This window comes from Fusarium mangiferae, assembly GCF_900044065.1.
Source record: "Fusarium mangiferae strain MRC7560 genome assembly, contig: FMAN_scaffold001, whole genome shotgun sequence".
NCBI lineage: Eukaryota > Fungi > Ascomycota > Sordariomycetes > Hypocreales > Nectriaceae > Fusarium > Fusarium mangiferae.
This window is the reverse complement of record NW_024573921.1, coordinates 2,976,331-2,993,569: the sequence shown is the minus strand read 5'-3', so window position 1 is coordinate 2,993,569 and position 17,239 is coordinate 2,976,331. Positions and strand designations below refer to the sequence as shown.

The following is a 17,239-nucleotide window of genomic DNA, read 5'->3' as shown; positions in this document are numbered from 1 at the left end:
CGTCTCCGTCTCGCCGGCAAAGGCGGGGACGGCCCCACACACCCACCCCGCCTCCGATTCAACCTCTCCCCAGGCTCAAATTCTAAGCGCTCTGAACTTTTTCCCTTTACGGCCAACTTTGAACATGGCCACATGGGAAACATGCGCCTCGTTCTTCATGGTTTGCGGCTCATGGCGACTTTCCCAGGCACCCACTATACACCAGCTTATTGGAGCAGTAGCCTTGCGCTTCGAGTGTTTATCTCACTTCCTGAGAGACTAGCCACCTCTAAGGTGACCCGATCCATCATATCAACAACATTCCTCCAATACGATGGCTTTTCTCGAGAGCCGCAAACTTACATAACCTTTCAGCCCTGCTCATCGCCTCCGCAAAATTGGTCCAACGGTAGTCCGGATGCACGCGACATGATAGATCATATGCTCCCCACAAACGAGAGCCGCAATTGCTGAGATTGGGGATGACAGGACGGACGACATTGGAGACCCAAACGTAAGGATGCATACCTTGATGAAACCCATCCGCTATCTTCAAAACTGCGGCATTGACGGATCCGCGACTTCATGCTTGCTTTTTACCCCGCCAGATCACTTGTCTTCTCCGTACATACCGTAGGTACGACTACCCCACAAACGGGGCCGCAGGCCGCAGTCTTCTCCTCATCCCCGACTTAAGGGACTTGTTGGGTCGGCGGCGGCTCCGTTATTTTCCTGGGGTGGGATTAGATGTGTCAGGCTAGATGTTTGCAGGTAGATCTGACCCAAGACTTGTGCTTACCATGGAATCATAATGGCAGGTGAATGTGGAGGAATGATAGGCTACCATGCCGTGGGCTTGGTTTGACAGGCATCTCCTATCGCCCGGCCCAATGGTAGCGGGACTTAGACTAGACTAGCACTTCTCTCAACATCTCATACCTTGAACACATGGGCTGATGTTGCTGGGGCGGTTGATGAGTCGACCGGTTGCCGGTAGTGTTCGGGAGTTGCAAGACCCCGCATGCCCCAGATTCTCCAGATATGAATCCAGGCACTAAGTTCTGTTGCTGTCCCTAGAATTCCTTGCCTACTACGGACTCTTCCTCCCCCCCAGATGCGCTTGGTTTCAAGGGTGTTAATGGTTATATTCCTTTGTTGGCAATCCGTGCATCACTTCATTTCCTGCATCGTAGCCGTCAGTGTTCAAAACAGAGACATCCTCGCTACTCTCCTTCCTCCGGACTTCCAAAATGCTTGTTCAAAAACAAGATGTTTCTGATGCGCCGGCTCTCATACCTTGCTTTACAAACCTAGGTAGGTAATGTAGCTCACAAGGACTCCATAAGAACAACAGTTGTGCTCGAAGCAACTGGTACCACCTATGCTAGACATATTAGTTATCCAAAGACGAATACTAGAAAACCACAACCTGAATGGTAATCTTTCAGCCAAACAAATCGAGTAAAATAAGTGAGAGAACAAAATCCTCTACCTCCCGCTCGATCTGGCTTATAACCTGTCCTTTATTTGTTCTTGGACGTCCTCGCTACCAATTTCAATGGAGGGTACCTGCTCAGATCGGTGACCAAGTGGTGCGGTCGGTTAATTCTTCCTTTCAAAGTATATCGTCGGTCGTGGAAATACTTTTTGAACTCTTTTTGCTATGGGAGTGAGGCACCAACTTGATTGCTTGTGGCCACGGGCAGCTGCAGTACGCTGTTAGGTGGCCCTGGTGCATAGGTACGTAGCGGAGTGCCTAAACGCTGCCGCTCGTTTTTGCAACAGCTGGCGAAAGGCTCTCCTTTCAACCCTCAGCCTGATCGTCTGATATTCACGTTGTATCCTTCTGAGAACCGCACGTCAGGATTTTCACGGCGCGGCATTTTATTTCACCCCAATATGGCAGTATTGGACGAGGTCCCTCATGTCACCGCACGTGTTCGAGTCGCCGGGGAGCTCGCCACAGAATATGATCCCCTTGATGACGAAGAAGCCGTGGTCAAACTTGACAAAGAAGGCATCAAGATCCCAAGAAAAGTGTGTTACGTCGAATCCAAGTCAGGCGCCGAGTTTGCCATCGAAATTGCGGTTTCTGATAAGTATCAACCCCCAATTCCCACGATTCCCTCATTGCCGAAGTCTACGTCGACGGCGAGTTAAGGAGGAACAAGCTTCTTGAGGTACCCCTCTCTAGTAGTAGGGAAGAGGCCATCATCATCTCATCCGGAAGAGTTTCACCAGAAACATGGGCGAAAAAACCAATACTGGGCAAGTTTGTCTTTGCTCCTATTAATACAATCTGTAAGTCTACCTATTAGTAACTTGATCTTTACTAAAGATACAGCCGGTCCCACAAGCGCCGATAGGCTCAACGAGGACCTCAAACGTGCGGAGACCTTGGGAACAATCCGGCTGCGTCTTTTCACATGTCGATTTAAAGGAACGCGGCCCCGGAAGCATCATCCTTGCTATTCTACCAGCCGAGAGGATTCTACCAGCCGAGAGGTAGAAGTAGCGGAAAAGGCGCTGAAAGGCAAGGCAATAAGCCATACAACCACGTATATTATGAAACCCCCGTTTACTGGAAGAAAGCTCTAATATAGATGTATAGACTGGCTGAAACAACCGAGAAAACCAGTTCGCGCAAAGTAGTCACTACTGACAAACGTCTGATGGGAGAAATCTTCTTTCGTTATCGGTCCTACCGTATGCTCTTTCACCTATACAAGTATTGCTTATTGCACCGGGATTCTCTAACTTTCGATACAGAAGCACTCCAGCATGAGATGATTATCCCACGCACACCGTCACCCGAGCCCTCAGCTACAACTGGCATCGATGCAAGTGCCCTTTCTCTCCTCACCGAGAGTGACATTCGCCGTCTCGCTCTGGAAAGACTGCGTGATACTCAGGTAAGGCATATATTCAACACAGGAAATTGCAAAAGAATCGAGTCTTGGCTGGTTTGGCCATTTGCTGTAGTGTTTGGACTTCTTTTACTGACCTAGTTCAGATCAAGAATGAGTCCTCTCGTGTCAAGCGGGAGGCAGAAGAAGCCTCCCAATCGCCCCGGCGATGGAAGTTTGTGAGACTGGATGATGGGAAAGAGACTGTCGACTTGACAGATGACTGATCCCAAGTATGAAAATGTCCCTCTGGAATTAATGGTCATGCTAGTCGTTACCTCTATTGTTCTGTTAGTAAGATACCCCCGGATGGTCGGCGCAAGAAGCCTAAGCAGTGGACAATGTGGTCATGTTAGACAGGCATCGTAAGCATATTCACAACCTTCTGCATAATCCGCTCTATTATTCTGTCCTATGCAAAGCCGAACGCATGTTTTAAATCATTGATTGTTGTGCTGGGCCGTCGTTTCTGGTTGGACAGTGGAGCTCTGATGGTCAAGACTCGGATAGTCTAAGCTTGTACCTGAAGCGTTAGCCGTGATTGGCTGCTGAAGCTTGCGCTAAGACGCTAACGTGAACCTCCTCCATCTCCTTTCGCGGAATACCCATGACGTTGCAGTTTAACTCCTCCCTCGATGACCAGCTCTTCACTTTTCATCAACATCGTATTGTCGCCGTCCTTGGATCCTCCACCGCCTCGAACTCGAACATGCCAACGTATAGAAATGCTGCATTTGCCGTCTCATAGCCGCCCCCACGTACGCGCTCGTCGCTGAGCGGCCTCCTTACCCGCAATGGCTCCTGAAGCTCCCAGCAATATCCGTGTCTTCATACGTTGGCACGACCAGACTGTCTTCGCCGGCGAGGAAGTCAAATGTACGATTACATTTAAAAACGCGGCACCGATACCAGGCCAGCCGAAACCACAGCCGCAACAATCAGAACGAAGCCGACTGGCCTCGCCTTTGCATGGTCGCCCTAAGTTAAACCAAGGATTAACACCACCGCCGTCAGCATCTTCCGGCAGAGGGCATCGTCGTTCTGCCCTTTCTTTAAGCGTTCCTGCATCACAATCACATAGCCGTACCGGCTCAGTCCAATGGCCTTCATCAGCAGGCTCGAGTGATGGTCGCTCAAGCCACTCTCATAAGCGCTCTGTTTCCATTGTCTCAATAGGATCCAATAATGCCGTGGAAGACCACACACAACGAAATGATTTACCGTCGCGCCCTCAAAGACCGCATCGAGGACATGGGCGGGCCTCAAGTCTACAGATTATTCCTCGAGCGCAAGGCCAGCTCCCAACCGGGCCTCATTCCGGTTCGTCACTTACGCAGTACTATTTGAACTAGGAGCTAATTCTTCTCAGCATCATTTTCTCCTCGTCTCTCGAGCTCTCCTTTGTTCCACGCATCATACCCCCCACCTGATCGATTCGGTCGCATATCGCGACCGCCCACAACTCCTCACACACCTATTACAGCCGGCCAACGAAGATCATCGCCGCAACATATGCCGGAAAACCCAATGCCGGAATTTCGCTTTCCTGCCGCTCCCTCGCCTGCTCGAGAAGTACGACCAAGTTTATCAAGACGATCAACAAACGAAAACATGCTCAGCCCTAGGAACGCTGTAGGTGATTCCAGCGGACTGTCAATGCGCCTCAAGGACGGCGTTCCGACGATCAATGAGCAGCCTGCACCCGCGGCCCGCATTCTAGCAAGCAGCGGCGTCCTCGGAGGCACACCGCGGAGTAGCGGAGAGTTTTATTCTGTCAGCAATAACTCGTCAGAAACTCTGGTATCGGAATACGTGACGCAGCAGCCAACTAATCGTGGACACGCACGCCCACTTAGGAGAAGCCTTGGTATGCCGGCCCCACAGTCGAGAGCGCCTGAATCTTTGATGATGGGGTATGCTCAATTACACGGCTCTTTCTCGTTAGACGGATCCCTTGTCAGCCTCAGCCAATTTGACCAAGTCAAAAAGAAAGCTATAGTTGGCCAAGGCGGTGGTGTCGTTGGTCTCGAGTCCAAGCGCGACAGCGGTCTTTTGGGGGGATTCGGATGGGGTCGTATCAGCAGCTCTCTGGGCGATTTCTTAGGTGGAGGGGAGCTCAGCACAATCAAGGAGATGCGAGGGGTTGCGAACTCGAAATCTGTGCCTCTCTTGACTACACCACAGTCCATTCTATTTGTTGATCTGCAGCTTGCACCAGGAGAGAGTCGAGTTTTCGAGTACTCCTTTCGACTACCAAAAGGTCTTCCTCCGTCCCATCGCGGAAAGGCAGTCAAAATCACATATAGCTTGGTTATTGGCACGCAGAGGGCTGGAGGAACAAAGGAGCAGCAAGTGAAGTCCGTCGAAGTTCCTTTTCGCGTATTGGGAAGTGTTAACAGCCACGGTGAGATATTGGGACATGATCTGATGAATCCTTACATCCTATTACGGGACCAGGCCCAAGTAAAAAGTCCCTCGAGCAGTGATAAGTCATCAAAAACCAATGGCAACGGAGCCAAAGGACAACAACCTGCCCTGAATAACTTTTTACTTTACGTGGAAGACCTGGTCCATCGACCACGAGATGAGAGTGGCAGTATTCTTCTTTCTCCGGCCGCTGGCAACTCTAGGCGACCATCTGCATTCGAGGAAGCCAGCAACGCACATGATGCTATTCATATGGCAATCATGAGAAGCAACATGACCTCTGGCGGGCAGCAGAGCCCGAACCGGTTCGAAATTGCACGCAATGGGCAAAGGGTTGGTGTAGTGATGCTCACGAGACCTGCCTACCGACTGGGGGAAGTTGTGACAATGGCTATCGACTTTACAGACGCTGACATTCCGTGCTACGCCGTGCACACTACATTGGAAACATCAGAGAAAGTAGACCCGTCATTGGCAATAAGATCAGAGTCGAGCATCCACCGAGTGACCCGGAAAGTTTATTCGTCTTCATCTGAAGCAACGATGTACTCACGACGAGTCACCTTCAAACCAACGATTCCCATTACTGCAACTCCTGAGTTTGTCACCAGTGGTGTCAGCTTGGAATGGAAGATTCGTATCGAGTTTGTGGTGCCATCCACGGGAAGCGATTCTCCCATCGAGCACGAAAGACGAGCACCACACCCATTACTGGAGCAAATTTCACAAGATGAAAAGGGGGGGACGGTCCTGGTGGCAGTGGAAAATCTAATATGTGAGAGTTTTGAGATCGCCGTACCTCTACGTGTTTACGGCGCAGTTGGAACAGGACTAGAGCGGCTTGAGCGGGACGAGGCTTCTGAAGAAGGCCTTGCTGTATGATGAGAGTTGGACTAACCATATACCTGGTGCTGGGTGTTGGATATTTACTAGTATGAGATCTGAAACAGCTCGGTTTATAAGGCAAAGAGCTTGTTGCAAATAGAGTATTGGAGTTTGTATGACAGATCAAAAAGAGCGGGAGCAATGGTAACTGAAGAAATTAACTTGTTCTAGTAAGCCTGTGCCATTGGCGTCAGGGATTTTGCGAAATGGATGTCCCCAAGGTGGTTTGTGTGTGCCTTGAAGCTATGTTACCAAATAATAGACCAACGGTCAACTGTGATGACGACGCGTTTGAGTCTCCAGGTGGTTGTTAAACGGAACTGTGCTCAGCCTGATTCCCTCGTTTAAGAGCTAGGGCTCATAGGTTGACTAACTTCCCGTGACTGATGCTCGGACTCTAGACCGAGATAAGAATGAGTGAGACAGATCAGAATTAACTGGCACAGACATCACAAGCTCAGAATAGCTGAAGTCAAGACTAAAGATACAGGGCAGAACGGGATGGGGCTGGGTATATCCTCATTTCGCAAGGACCGGGATTAGACAAGCGGGTGTCGACTATAGACGAATAAGTAAGGCTGCTTCCCGGGGATGAAACTTTCTTAGTGGGATTTGCTTCTTTGGTTTATTACCTCAAATAAAGAGGTGGCTCTCTGGTGTGAGTGTGTTGTTGTTGTTATTGATAATGGGTCAGCTGGTTGGTAATAGTGGCTGCTGGCTCGACAACGAGATGGGGTATTGTGAGAAGAGATAGAGCGAGAGAGAGAGATCATCATGCGGCTCAAACTGATTTTTCTTGTCAGTCTGAAGGAAATGGCCTTTGCATACTCTGTAGTAGCTGAGGAATCACGACTATCGCGTTAACATAAGAGCTGGGAACGTGTCCAGGGGTTCGGCATGATTGTCACCAACAAAGGCTCTGGGTTCAATATTTACCACCGTCCTGGCCTGAAGTGATTGTGAGGTGACAGCCACTAACTGCTTAGGCGCCCACCGAGGACATGGAGTTTGGACTTGGTCTTTGATACTAGGTACCTAGGTATGATTAGACTACCTATGATATTGACGGGAAGGGAATGGGCTGGGGTTGGGTTGAATGAGAGTCATCAGCATTCCATCCCACAAGCTGGTGCGAACCTTCTTTTCTCTTCCCTTTCCTCCTCACCAACCGCTTTCGTTGGGAGCCCAGATCCAATGCTGCTGCTATTATTTTCAATCTTCTTTGTCGCTCACTAACATACTTTGCCAGTCATTGTAAGTTGCTAGATAACTCGCTCCAAAGAGGTCGCTCTCCCGACGCCTCCGCTACAGCAACTGACGCCTCATCCGCAGCCTTACATATTTCTATCTCTTGCATTCTGAATCTCGCTGCCATTAGCCCCCGCAGGCCCGCAGCAGCTTCCCGACTTACACCGCCCGCCATCCACTTTTGCAAACACCATCTTGCTTCAGCTGCTCTTTTATTTGTGGGCAATGGGAATTGGCTGTTCATTCTTTAGTTCTACTGTTGTTCTCTTATCGTAAACGGAAAGATTTCGGTGTTCTCGTCGCTCTTTCAAGCCGATACTTCACCATTACACCATCTCAATCCACACTAGACAATCTCCTCGACGACAAACCCACCAAAATATCATCATCAAGTGTCAATGGAGGAAACATGGCTGCGACACCTTCCAACGGTCGTTTAAAACTCACACCTTCCAACTCACCCTTTCTAGCTCGCCCTTCTAGGTCCTCTAGGTCGCCTATGCGTGGTCGCGCACACGATGCCTCGAAGCTCTCCCTCCAGCGTGTCATTGGCACAACATGTTCCTCTCCAACAGGGTTCGATACTCTCCCGTCTGTCTTTGCATACATAGCTGGAGGTGCTGTTGTGGTGGTGGATGTTAATGGCGATAATCACACTCAACGTTTCTACCGAGCCCGACCGACCGCCGTCCCACTCTATTCCGTAGCAACCTTTCAAAACACACCCACGACGCCCTCGGGAACACCAAAGGCGAACGACAGTCGGGGACGTGTAGGCCCGCGGTTCCCTAACTCACCACACACTTCGTCCGACTGGAACGAGTCTCCTAGCAATACCTGGACAAGTCGCGAACGGATCAAGGCTGCAACATGCCTTGCGTTGAGCCGCGATGGAAAATATTTAGCTGTTGGCGAGACTGGATACTCCCCACGAGTTCTGGTTTTTAGCTTACACGATACTTCTTCCGACAGCCCTCTTATCTCGATCAGCGAACATGCTTTCGGGGTCAATTGCGTTGCGTGGTCTGCAGACACCCAGTATCTTGCGTCTCTAGGAGCTGCAAACGATGGATTTCTCTATATCTGGAAGGTCGACCCTCGAACAGGCGCGGCTAAACTTTACAAACAAAACCGATGCACATCATATGTGAAAGACATGGTATGGATGGGCAATTCTCTCATCACATTTGGCGTTCGCCATGTCAAGATGTGGAAACCTGATGATGGCCCGACTATTTCGCCTACGAAACAGAAGTTCTTCAGTGAACAGCCGGCCTCTACTCCACCCTCTCAAAGAACCCTACCAGGGCGTAACATCCTGCTAGGACCTCTCTTGGAGGATACTTTTACTTGCGCTGCTGTCGTCAAAAACTCTAGCCTCATCATTTGCTCGGAAACGGGTGGTGTATGTATCATGGCGGAGGACGACAGGCAGATGAAATTGCAGAAGGTCCTTGGTTTAGACTTCTCCATTTCGACTATTGCTGTCAAGGACAATATTGCCTACGTTGGTGGGAGACATGGCCATTTTGCCGTGCTTGACATTGAAGCTGTTTTGGACGCTCAACCACCGTCCGCGTGTATAAAAGAGACTACGTTCTGCCCTACAGGACAAGTTGCCTTGGGTTTTCTGACACACAAGCTTGTCACCATTGATTCGCAACAGTCCATTGACATCTGGAGCTCAGACCATGTGCCTGGCAAGAATACCAAGGCAATGACCAGCATTCCTATCCCTGGTCATGGACAGTCTGTTACAGGCATACAGGTTTTGGAGAGACCAAATGATCTGAACGCTGCGTTTTTGACATGGACAGTTTCTGGAAATGTTTCCTTCTGGACATTGGAGGGTCAAGTCCAAGCATCAATTGACGTACCAATTGGAATGACTGAACCAGAGAACGAACTGGACTCGGTCAACCAACTGACCTGTGCCCGGGCAACGAATGACGGCAAACTTCTTATTTCCGCCGATAGACTGGGCGTGCTACGAATGACAGACATCGCCACAAAGGAACCCGTTTTAGACATCAAGGCACATACTGCTGATTGTCGATCCGTCAGTGTCTATGACAGGGATGGCAAATTTCTCATGGCGTCTTGTGGACGAGACAGAACTGCGCAGCTCTTCCACAGGACTGCAGGCGGCTCCATTGAGCATTTTCAGACATTGGAGTTTGCTGCAAAGGTCGTGCAGGTTATGATTCCGTCCGAAGACAAGGTGCTAACCTGTTCATTTGATCGAACATTACAAATCTACGATATCATCACAAAAGAGGATGATCCCGATTCTGTTGCCGCTATCCCTTCCAGAGTAATCTCTCTCCGAGCCTCGCCTAGCTCAATGGTTCTGGGCATGGGCCAAAGAACTGTCTTTGTCTCTTTACTAGATCGGTCTATTTGCCAATATGAACTCAACACGGGACGCAAGATCTCTTGCTTCAAATGCCAAGACGAGACAAAAGGCGAGTCGGCTGTTCTGGACTCGCTCTGTTTTGGACAATGGCCCCCCAAAGACCAAGACTTCCTCCTCGGAACATCAAACACAGACAAATCCATTCGGCTCTACGATGCCCAGACAGGGAGCTTCTTGGACCGAGAATGGGGTCACACTGAAGCAATTAACGGCGTTTGCCTTATCGAAAACGGTGATGGAAGCCGCAAGGTTGTGAGTGTCGCATCGGATGGAACAATGATGATATGGGGTCTGGATTTAAACGATTCTCCGCCTGGTTCCACGAGTAGAGAGCCATCGCCCGCCAAAGACTCTGTATCAGGACGACCGCCACTTCGCAGGGTCTTGTCAAAGGCTGAGCTAGCTGAATTCCAACGACCTTCGCCGACATCTGGTCGGAGATCCCCACCCCGAACACTACAGCGGAGGACTTCGCGATTCAACCTGGCTGCTAGCGTCAGAACACCTACACAAGGGCTTCCAACAAGCCCTAGTAGCACATTGGCAGAAGATACACCCTCAAGACGACCTTCTGCTGATCCGCGGAATAGTCCCCCAGTGTCTCCAAAGGGAAAGGTTATCAGACGACCTTCTCTTCCAACTCTAGGTATAAGCGCACGCAAAAAGACATCCTCATCAAACTTGCGAGGCTTTGGCTCGTTGAATATGGCGACAGAACAAACTTGCCGTCAACTTAGATCATACAGGAAGAAGCTTGCTTCCTCAGAGCCGATTAGTCAAGAAAATCTGACAGAGCTAGATCAGGAGTTGCGGCTGACGGCAGCAGCTCTCGGCGACCGGGCTATTCGAAGCAGAGCCATGAACGAGACGGTCCTCAGTGGTCTTCTCGATCAGTACTCGGAGAGACTAGTCACATTGCTGGACGAAAAGCTGCGTCTCAGCTACCAGCCAAGGTCTCCAACTGAAAAGGATGGAGACAGTCGAGACGGAGATAGCCCGGACGAGGAGGCCAGGCGCAGTATTAATGGATCCTCAAGTTCGCTTTCTCCTTGAGGTTTTGTCCTTGCCTGCTTATGAAGGACTACTTTCATTTATTCTTGTTATACTTGGATTAAGAGGACAACGGCGTTAAATGGTGCTGGTTTTATGGGCTGGACGGCGGGGGATTAAGGCAAGCATCGAGTGCATCTTGATGACAAGTTCCAATATGATACCACGGGTCTGGAGTTTTACTGTTACTTTGTCAGGGATAAAATAATCCTTTATCATAGCCAAAATCGGCACTTTTTGCTAACGCAATGGACGTGATTAGGCGCACAAATACTCTTCGCTCGTTAACCAACAAACTCTAGTGAAACTTTTGTAAAGTTGATGTATTGAGTGACCAGAAACCATATCTCTCGGTTTCCATAATCGCTTGCCGCGCCTTTTGCGTGTTGTCGTTCAGGGGTATCACGTGCTCAACCAGGCTTTAGCGTCAATGCAGCTTGGACGAACTCAGCCCAATTTTTCTTCCCTGCATCATCGAAATCAACCATCAATCACATTATCGGCGATTTAATCACGTGATATTCCAACAGAGGGATCGCCCAGACGAGCAAAAAATTACTACACCATTGGTTCGACGATCGAGCGCGTTTCGCAACAAGAAGCCCAAGAAGCCCAACGCACCCGATGAAAGGCCTAGAGGTCGCCATAGACGGTTCTGGAGTTGCTGATTAAGGTTGCCTGTACGTGTTTGATTGAGAGGACCCCGACCATGACGTAGCTATACCTGTGTCGCGACAGACGCCTAACTAGAGTACCATAGACCGTGGCGCCAGTTCATCTTCTTGCTCGACGTGAAGGCCCCTTGGATAGCTGGCGAGGTGGACAGCGGGGCATGAATCAACCAGCCTTCCACACGCCCCTCGAGTCGCTGCTATTAATCCAGTCGTTGGTAGCTCAGGGATTCGACAATGGGGTCTTCGCGCGTATCTCTGAGCAACTCATCAACAACGCGCTCATCAAGGAGGGTTCTACTTATGATCCCACACGATTAAGACCTGATGCGCTTCAACATCTTTTTCTGCGACTCTTGGGGGATGAACTAAGGGGCGAGCATGAGAAGGCTGCGGCCGACGATCCGACGACATCACCGAGCTCGCGAAAACGAAAGCTCGGGAACTCAACTTTGCCAACGCTTAAGGAGATTTACGAACATGTTGACAAGATCCCCCCGCTTATTGATCGGCTATATGAGCGATACAAGGATAATACCGTCGCGCAAATTCGAGATGATGAGCGCAGCTTCGAGACATCCCAAAAGGAAATTCAAGCAATGGAGCGATGTGAACGAGAACGACGCGCTAGAGTCGCGAGCCAGAATGGAACACCTGTACTTGCTGCTCGTGATCAGAAGCCTTCCGTTACGCCTAATGGGCCAACATCCTCACCTGCTATGGCAACAAACTCGGCGGCGCCAGTTCGAAGAGGCCCAACACAACAGACGCCTGTGATCCCACCCAAACCGCCTGTCTCCCACAATAAACAACCAACAGTTGCGCCGCCTAGCCACATGCCTACTGGAACGGCATCGATCCGACCTTCGAACTCACCAACTCCGCCAAATTCTACCGGGTCGGTGCTTCAGCCTCCAGCAGGTGTCCCTCAGACAACACCACGACCATTACAGGCGCCACAACCTCTTAAGCAGAGCCCTGCTCCCAGACCAGACAACGGGGCTAAGCTGAAGGATGGAAATGCGGCTTCAGGAGCTGCTCTGAAGTGGGAGAAGCCTTATCAGCCGCCACAAACCGCTACACCCCCTCCTCGGCAGGTTCAATCACCCGTTGCTCAAGGACCAACAGCTCCTCCGCCACCGCAGCAACAACATCTACAGCAACATCCTCAACAACACCCACAGCAGGTACCATCGCAACAGCATTGGTACCCACAACAAACTGCTCAATTCTCTCCCAAACCTGGTGCTGAACCATTATCTCATCCTCAAACACCCCAGCAGGCTCGGTCACATCCTATTGCTCCACAACCTCCTCAGACACAGTCCCAAGCTCAAACTCATCATCAACAACGCCCTCACCCTCCCCAGGTTATTCAGCCGCCGCCACCATCAACGCAGCCAGCTCCCCAGGCTCCTGGGGCTCAGCACGCTACGCCGACACAACATACTCAACAAATCCAAAGAATCCAAACGCCTGCACAAGCACAGCATGCTCAGGCTCAACAATCTTCGCAAACTCAACCTATCGCTCAGGCTCTGCCTCATTCTTTGCCACAACAGCATCAACAGAAGCCACGGCCAAATTCCGCTAAGCCAGGCCTGGCGCCACCGCAGCATGCTGGTCAGCTAGCCCCTCCCTTACAGCCGGCACCTCCACGGCCAGTTGCAGAGTCTCCCGGAGGCCAAACACTCCATGCCCGTCCGTCTTCCACGACGCCAGTGCCACACCCTCGCCCTATCCAGCCCCCCCAAGGACAGACTCAGCAGGTCCGACAGACTGCCGCAGGCTCCCCAGCTCCTCCTACAGCAATTTCAGGCTCCATTGCCCCTCCCCAGCAACGTTGGCCGCCTGGATATCAACCTCAACCTCCTCAGCATGGGTCACCCGTCAGCTCTGCTGTGCCACCGGTATCTAAAGTTGATAAGGCTCAATCGTCACAATACGCTAATCAACCTCAACGACCTGGCGTTTTGGGCCACATCATTCGCCAGGCTCTAAATACTCCGGTCAAGAAGCTTGGGGTACCATCGGCACCGCACACGCCCATCTCAGCAACACCCACTCACGTTACTCACGGGTTTGGAACAAAATGGGCTCCGCATTCCACTCCGTCTACTCCGGGTCCTAGTCATATGGGCGTGGCACCTGAAAGTCCGGCCTATGAGCCAGTCAGTCCTCCTCAAAAGCCTGCAACGTTACCGAGCTCTGCTGGGTCAACACCAAGACCTTTAAGAAAGCAAGCGCCTAAAGCAGCCTCGAAAGTCGAACAGACCGTCTCCAAGTCTGCACGCGGCCGGTCTGCCAGAGCCGGGCAGAAGGCTCGTGCAGTTAGTTCCACACCGTCTCTCACTCGATCCAGGCGAAGCCAATCTATCGTCTCTCATACTGATGAGCCCCCGACTCAAACAAGTGAATCAGCACCCAAAATTAAGGATGAAGATGCTACACCTCGGCCCACCGAAGACACAGGCGATACTACCGCCGATGAGAGCGTCCCTGGTCGGCCACAGATCATGACTCCTGGTAGTGTCTCTTCGCGCCTCCATAAACGAAAAAGACAAATTACACCGGTCAATCCACCACCCGAGACAACTCAAGTTCTTTGGACACGAGGGTTCACCAAAGTTTCATCATCTGCTCTGGATCAGATTTCTAGCCACCGGGATGCGAACATGTTTGCCACCAGGCTCCGCGAGAAGGACGCGCCAAATTATCGCCAGATTGTGCTGCAGCCTCAAGATATAACATCCATCCGGTCTGCTATCAAGCATGGGAACAAGGCGGCTGTTCAGGCTGCAGCCAGTCTTCCCGGCGGTGATCCTGGTACTGCGCACGTGTGGCTACCTATATCTGACGAGCTTGTTCCTCCAAAAGGCATAATCAACAGTGCCCAGCTTGAGCGCGAACTTGTCCACATGTTCTGCAATGCCATTATGTACAATGCTGACCCCGATCGCGGTCCTGGGCCTGGCTTTATGAAACGCTCTCAGGACGAGGAGGAGGAAGAAGTAGTGGGCTACCGCCTCGACGAGAATGGCGTTGTAAAAAATACCCGCAGCATGTTTGTTGAGGTCGAGAAGCTCTTGGGTGATCTACGAAGTGCTGAAAAGGAGCGTAGCGCGCCTCCGCCTTCGGCTGTTCGCCCAGCTAGCGTCGCTACACCCGCCGAGGAAACGGGCGACGACGAAGATGAGGGTGAACGTGAGACTGGAACAGCCAAAAGGCGTCGCATAGGTGCCCGGGGCTGATCGTCCTGATTTGCACCGAAAGGCCACTATGTCTTAACTTTGGATGTCGGCTTCACAAACTGTAAAGGGAAGCAGCATGTAATTTTTATTATTATTGTGTACAGCGTCTAGAATAGCTAGCCCCTTGATAATCACCAACCGATCCAGACTCATGTCACTTTGGCCAAGACCTCTTTTATGCGTAATTCATTCCCTTGTCATAGGTCAGTGATATGCCCAGCCACACTGCGGTAAACTCCCCGCGCCTTTGCCATATTCATGCGTCATCATGCCACCATCAGGTCGAGAGTGCTTGAATTATTCGAGCTTCGGAGCCCCTAGTGATGTGCTTGATCGATTACTATGTACACCCTTCTTGGAACTTGCATCATCATCAGCAGGTCTCTTGCGAGGCCAGTCGGGGCATATATCGATGTTGTCCCTCGGGAACCACCACTCTAGGAATAGAAAAAAGAGGTAATCCACAACACAGCAAAGGCAGAAGAGCTTTCCAGCCCAGATACCACAACCATAGTAGCGCTTCAGACGATCTATAAGAGCAAAATTGCGTATACGGCTACCGTAGCCTGACGTATCAACACCGTAGAACTCGTCCTCAGGGATGGTGCCCGAAATGCCGTCGTAAACGCGCTCCGTGCGCAGAGCGACATTTTGCCATGAGTACATCTTTTTGACTTGTTCGTGGAATTTCTCGGTACGAATCTTTCCAGCACGCATCGCACTGATGGCTTTGCTTGTGGCGAGGACGATATCGTCTTCTTCTGGTTTGGCGAACGTCGTCATATGCGAGGGGAGGACTTCTGGGATGCCACCGACCTGTGTACACACGACATAAAGGCCGCAGCTGGCGGCTTCAACGATGACAGTTCCGAAAGCCTCGGTCAGAGATGGGTGGAGGTAGATGTGACCTCGAACCATAACATCTCTAACTTCTTCGTGACGGATGGGACCGAGCATCTCGACACGATCCTGGAGCACGTTTGTTTCGATCATTTGTTCGAGGTCGATGGCTTTAGGGCCGGAGCCTGCAATGATAAAGCGGGTGTTTGGATGATTTTCCAACACGCGAGGAATAGAGGCAATGAGGAGATCAGTGCCTTTATTGTAGAATAAGCGTGAAATAACAACGATTGTGATGGTGTCGCGAGGTCCGATGCGCTGAGGTGGAGGATAGACTGGTCCTTCTGAGCCAAAACTCGTGGCTTGGGGAGATGGAGACGCTGGGACATCCTTAGGACGAAAGTTCTCTGCAACAACAGCGTTTGGTATCACAGAAACCATGACTGGGTCGAGTGATGCGCGAAGGACCGTGTTCTCCTTACTGAGACTCGTCAACAAACACTGGTATACTTCGTTGAATGTGTTGCTATCTTACCATGTATGGCTGACACATATGCTGTGATCAACATCACTCAAAGTAAACTTGAGGAGCTTGTTTGTGAGAATTGTTCCAGCGTCGGCAAAGCCAAAGAGTGAGTGATCTGTGAAAACAGTACGTAACCCCATGGTACGAGCATGCAAGATAGCTTCATGGCATAGACTGCTGAGGCTGCCATGGCCATGCACAATCTCGATGCGCTCACGGATGCAAATATTTCTGAAGATGGGGAAGAATGAAAAGACGGTTGGAAACGTCGCCGAACGGTAGATGACGAGAAAAGGAACGTGATAGACCTTGACGCCGTTTGTGAGGTACCGCACGCCCTTGCGGTCGTCGTAGGCATGAGTTATGATGATGACTTTGTGGCCACGGTCGACAAGCTTCGTAGCGAGTTGGTAAATGTGAGATTCGATGCCTCCTGGTTGCGGGAAGAAGAAGTCGCTGACCATGGCGATATTGTACGTGCGGCGTGTCATGATGGCGGTTGAGGATGAAAAGGGGGATGCAGCATGACTAGAATTTTGATTGAGTGTGTACCAAGGTCAGCACTTGCTGAGCTTATAACATTTGTGCCTGATTGAAGACTTTTGTGAATTGGTTATTGTGATGAGATATCTGTCTTGTCTCAACTTGTACATAAAAGCAACTATATACAGAGTAAGTTCAATGCTTGAGCGAGCTGAGCAGGGTGCGAGCATACCAGTGGAGTCGCTGGGCCACTAACTAAGTACCGACTTGAGAGTATTACAAAAGAAAGAGTAGGTAATCTCTATTAATTGAAAGATATCAACGATATTTTCAAGATGTTTCATATTCCATATATCATGTTGGCAATGAAACGAAGATATCGATTAATAAAGGAAGGTAAATTCCAAACACTGAAGCCACCTCTGCACGAGCTTGGGCTGTTCTGATAGAAACATCAGACTAACCTGTTTTGCTCAAGTGTTTCCTCCACTGTTCCAGAAAGCGGATCAGTTTATAATTTTAGCGGTGTGAGACGGCAGAACCTCACCAAGACCAGG

At 50.6% G+C, this 17,239-nt stretch overlaps 5 protein-coding genes across 5 annotated transcripts; 4 read left to right on the top strand and 1 right to left on the bottom strand.

Moving 5' to 3' along the window:
* Positions 1–1,878: 1,878 nt before the first annotated feature.
* Positions 1,879–3,112, top strand: FMAN_01452 (uncharacterized protein; the record flags this gene model as incomplete). The annotated part of the gene is made up of 6 exons (XM_041834930.1): positions 1,879–2,078; positions 2,141–2,280; positions 2,324–2,537; positions 2,591–2,685; positions 2,749–2,891; positions 2,993–3,112. 6 exons carry the CDS (start codon positions 1,879–1,881, stop codon positions 3,110–3,112), a joined length of 912 nt encoding a protein of 303 aa, XP_041676793.1.
* Positions 3,113–3,679: 567 nt separating this feature from the next.
* On the top strand, positions 3,680–6,194 carry FMAN_01451 (uncharacterized protein; the record flags this gene model as incomplete). The annotated part of the gene is made up of 2 exons (XM_041834919.1): positions 3,680–4,205; positions 4,255–6,194. 2 exons carry the CDS (start codon positions 3,680–3,682, stop codon positions 6,192–6,194), a joined length of 2,466 nt encoding a protein of 821 aa, XP_041676792.1.
* A 1,660-nt stretch (positions 6,195–7,854) lies between these two features.
* Positions 7,855–10,914, top strand: FMAN_01450 (uncharacterized protein; the record flags this gene model as incomplete). The annotated part of the gene is made up of 1 exon (XM_041834908.1): positions 7,855–10,914. The coding sequence occupies one exon, from the start codon at positions 7,855–7,857 to the stop codon at positions 10,912–10,914; it is 3,060 nt and encodes a 1,019-aa protein (XP_041676791.1).
* Positions 10,915–11,743: 829 nt separating this feature from the next.
* Positions 11,744–14,833, top strand: FMAN_01449 (uncharacterized protein; the record flags this gene model as incomplete). The annotated part of the gene is made up of 1 exon (XM_041834897.1): positions 11,744–14,833. One exon carries the CDS (start codon positions 11,744–11,746, stop codon positions 14,831–14,833), a length of 3,090 nt encoding a protein of 1,029 aa, XP_041676790.1.
* Positions 14,834–15,130: 297 nt separating this feature from the next.
* FMAN_01448 (putative to N-acetylglucosaminyltransferase SPT14) lies at positions 15,131–16,690 on the bottom strand (the record flags this gene model as incomplete). Its single annotated transcript, XM_041834886.1, has 2 exons — positions 15,131–16,154; positions 16,209–16,690. The coding sequence occupies 2 exons, from the start codon at positions 16,688–16,690 to the stop codon at positions 15,131–15,133; spliced, it is 1,506 nt and encodes a 501-aa protein (XP_041676789.1).
* Between the last annotated feature and the right edge of the window lie 549 nt (positions 16,691–17,239).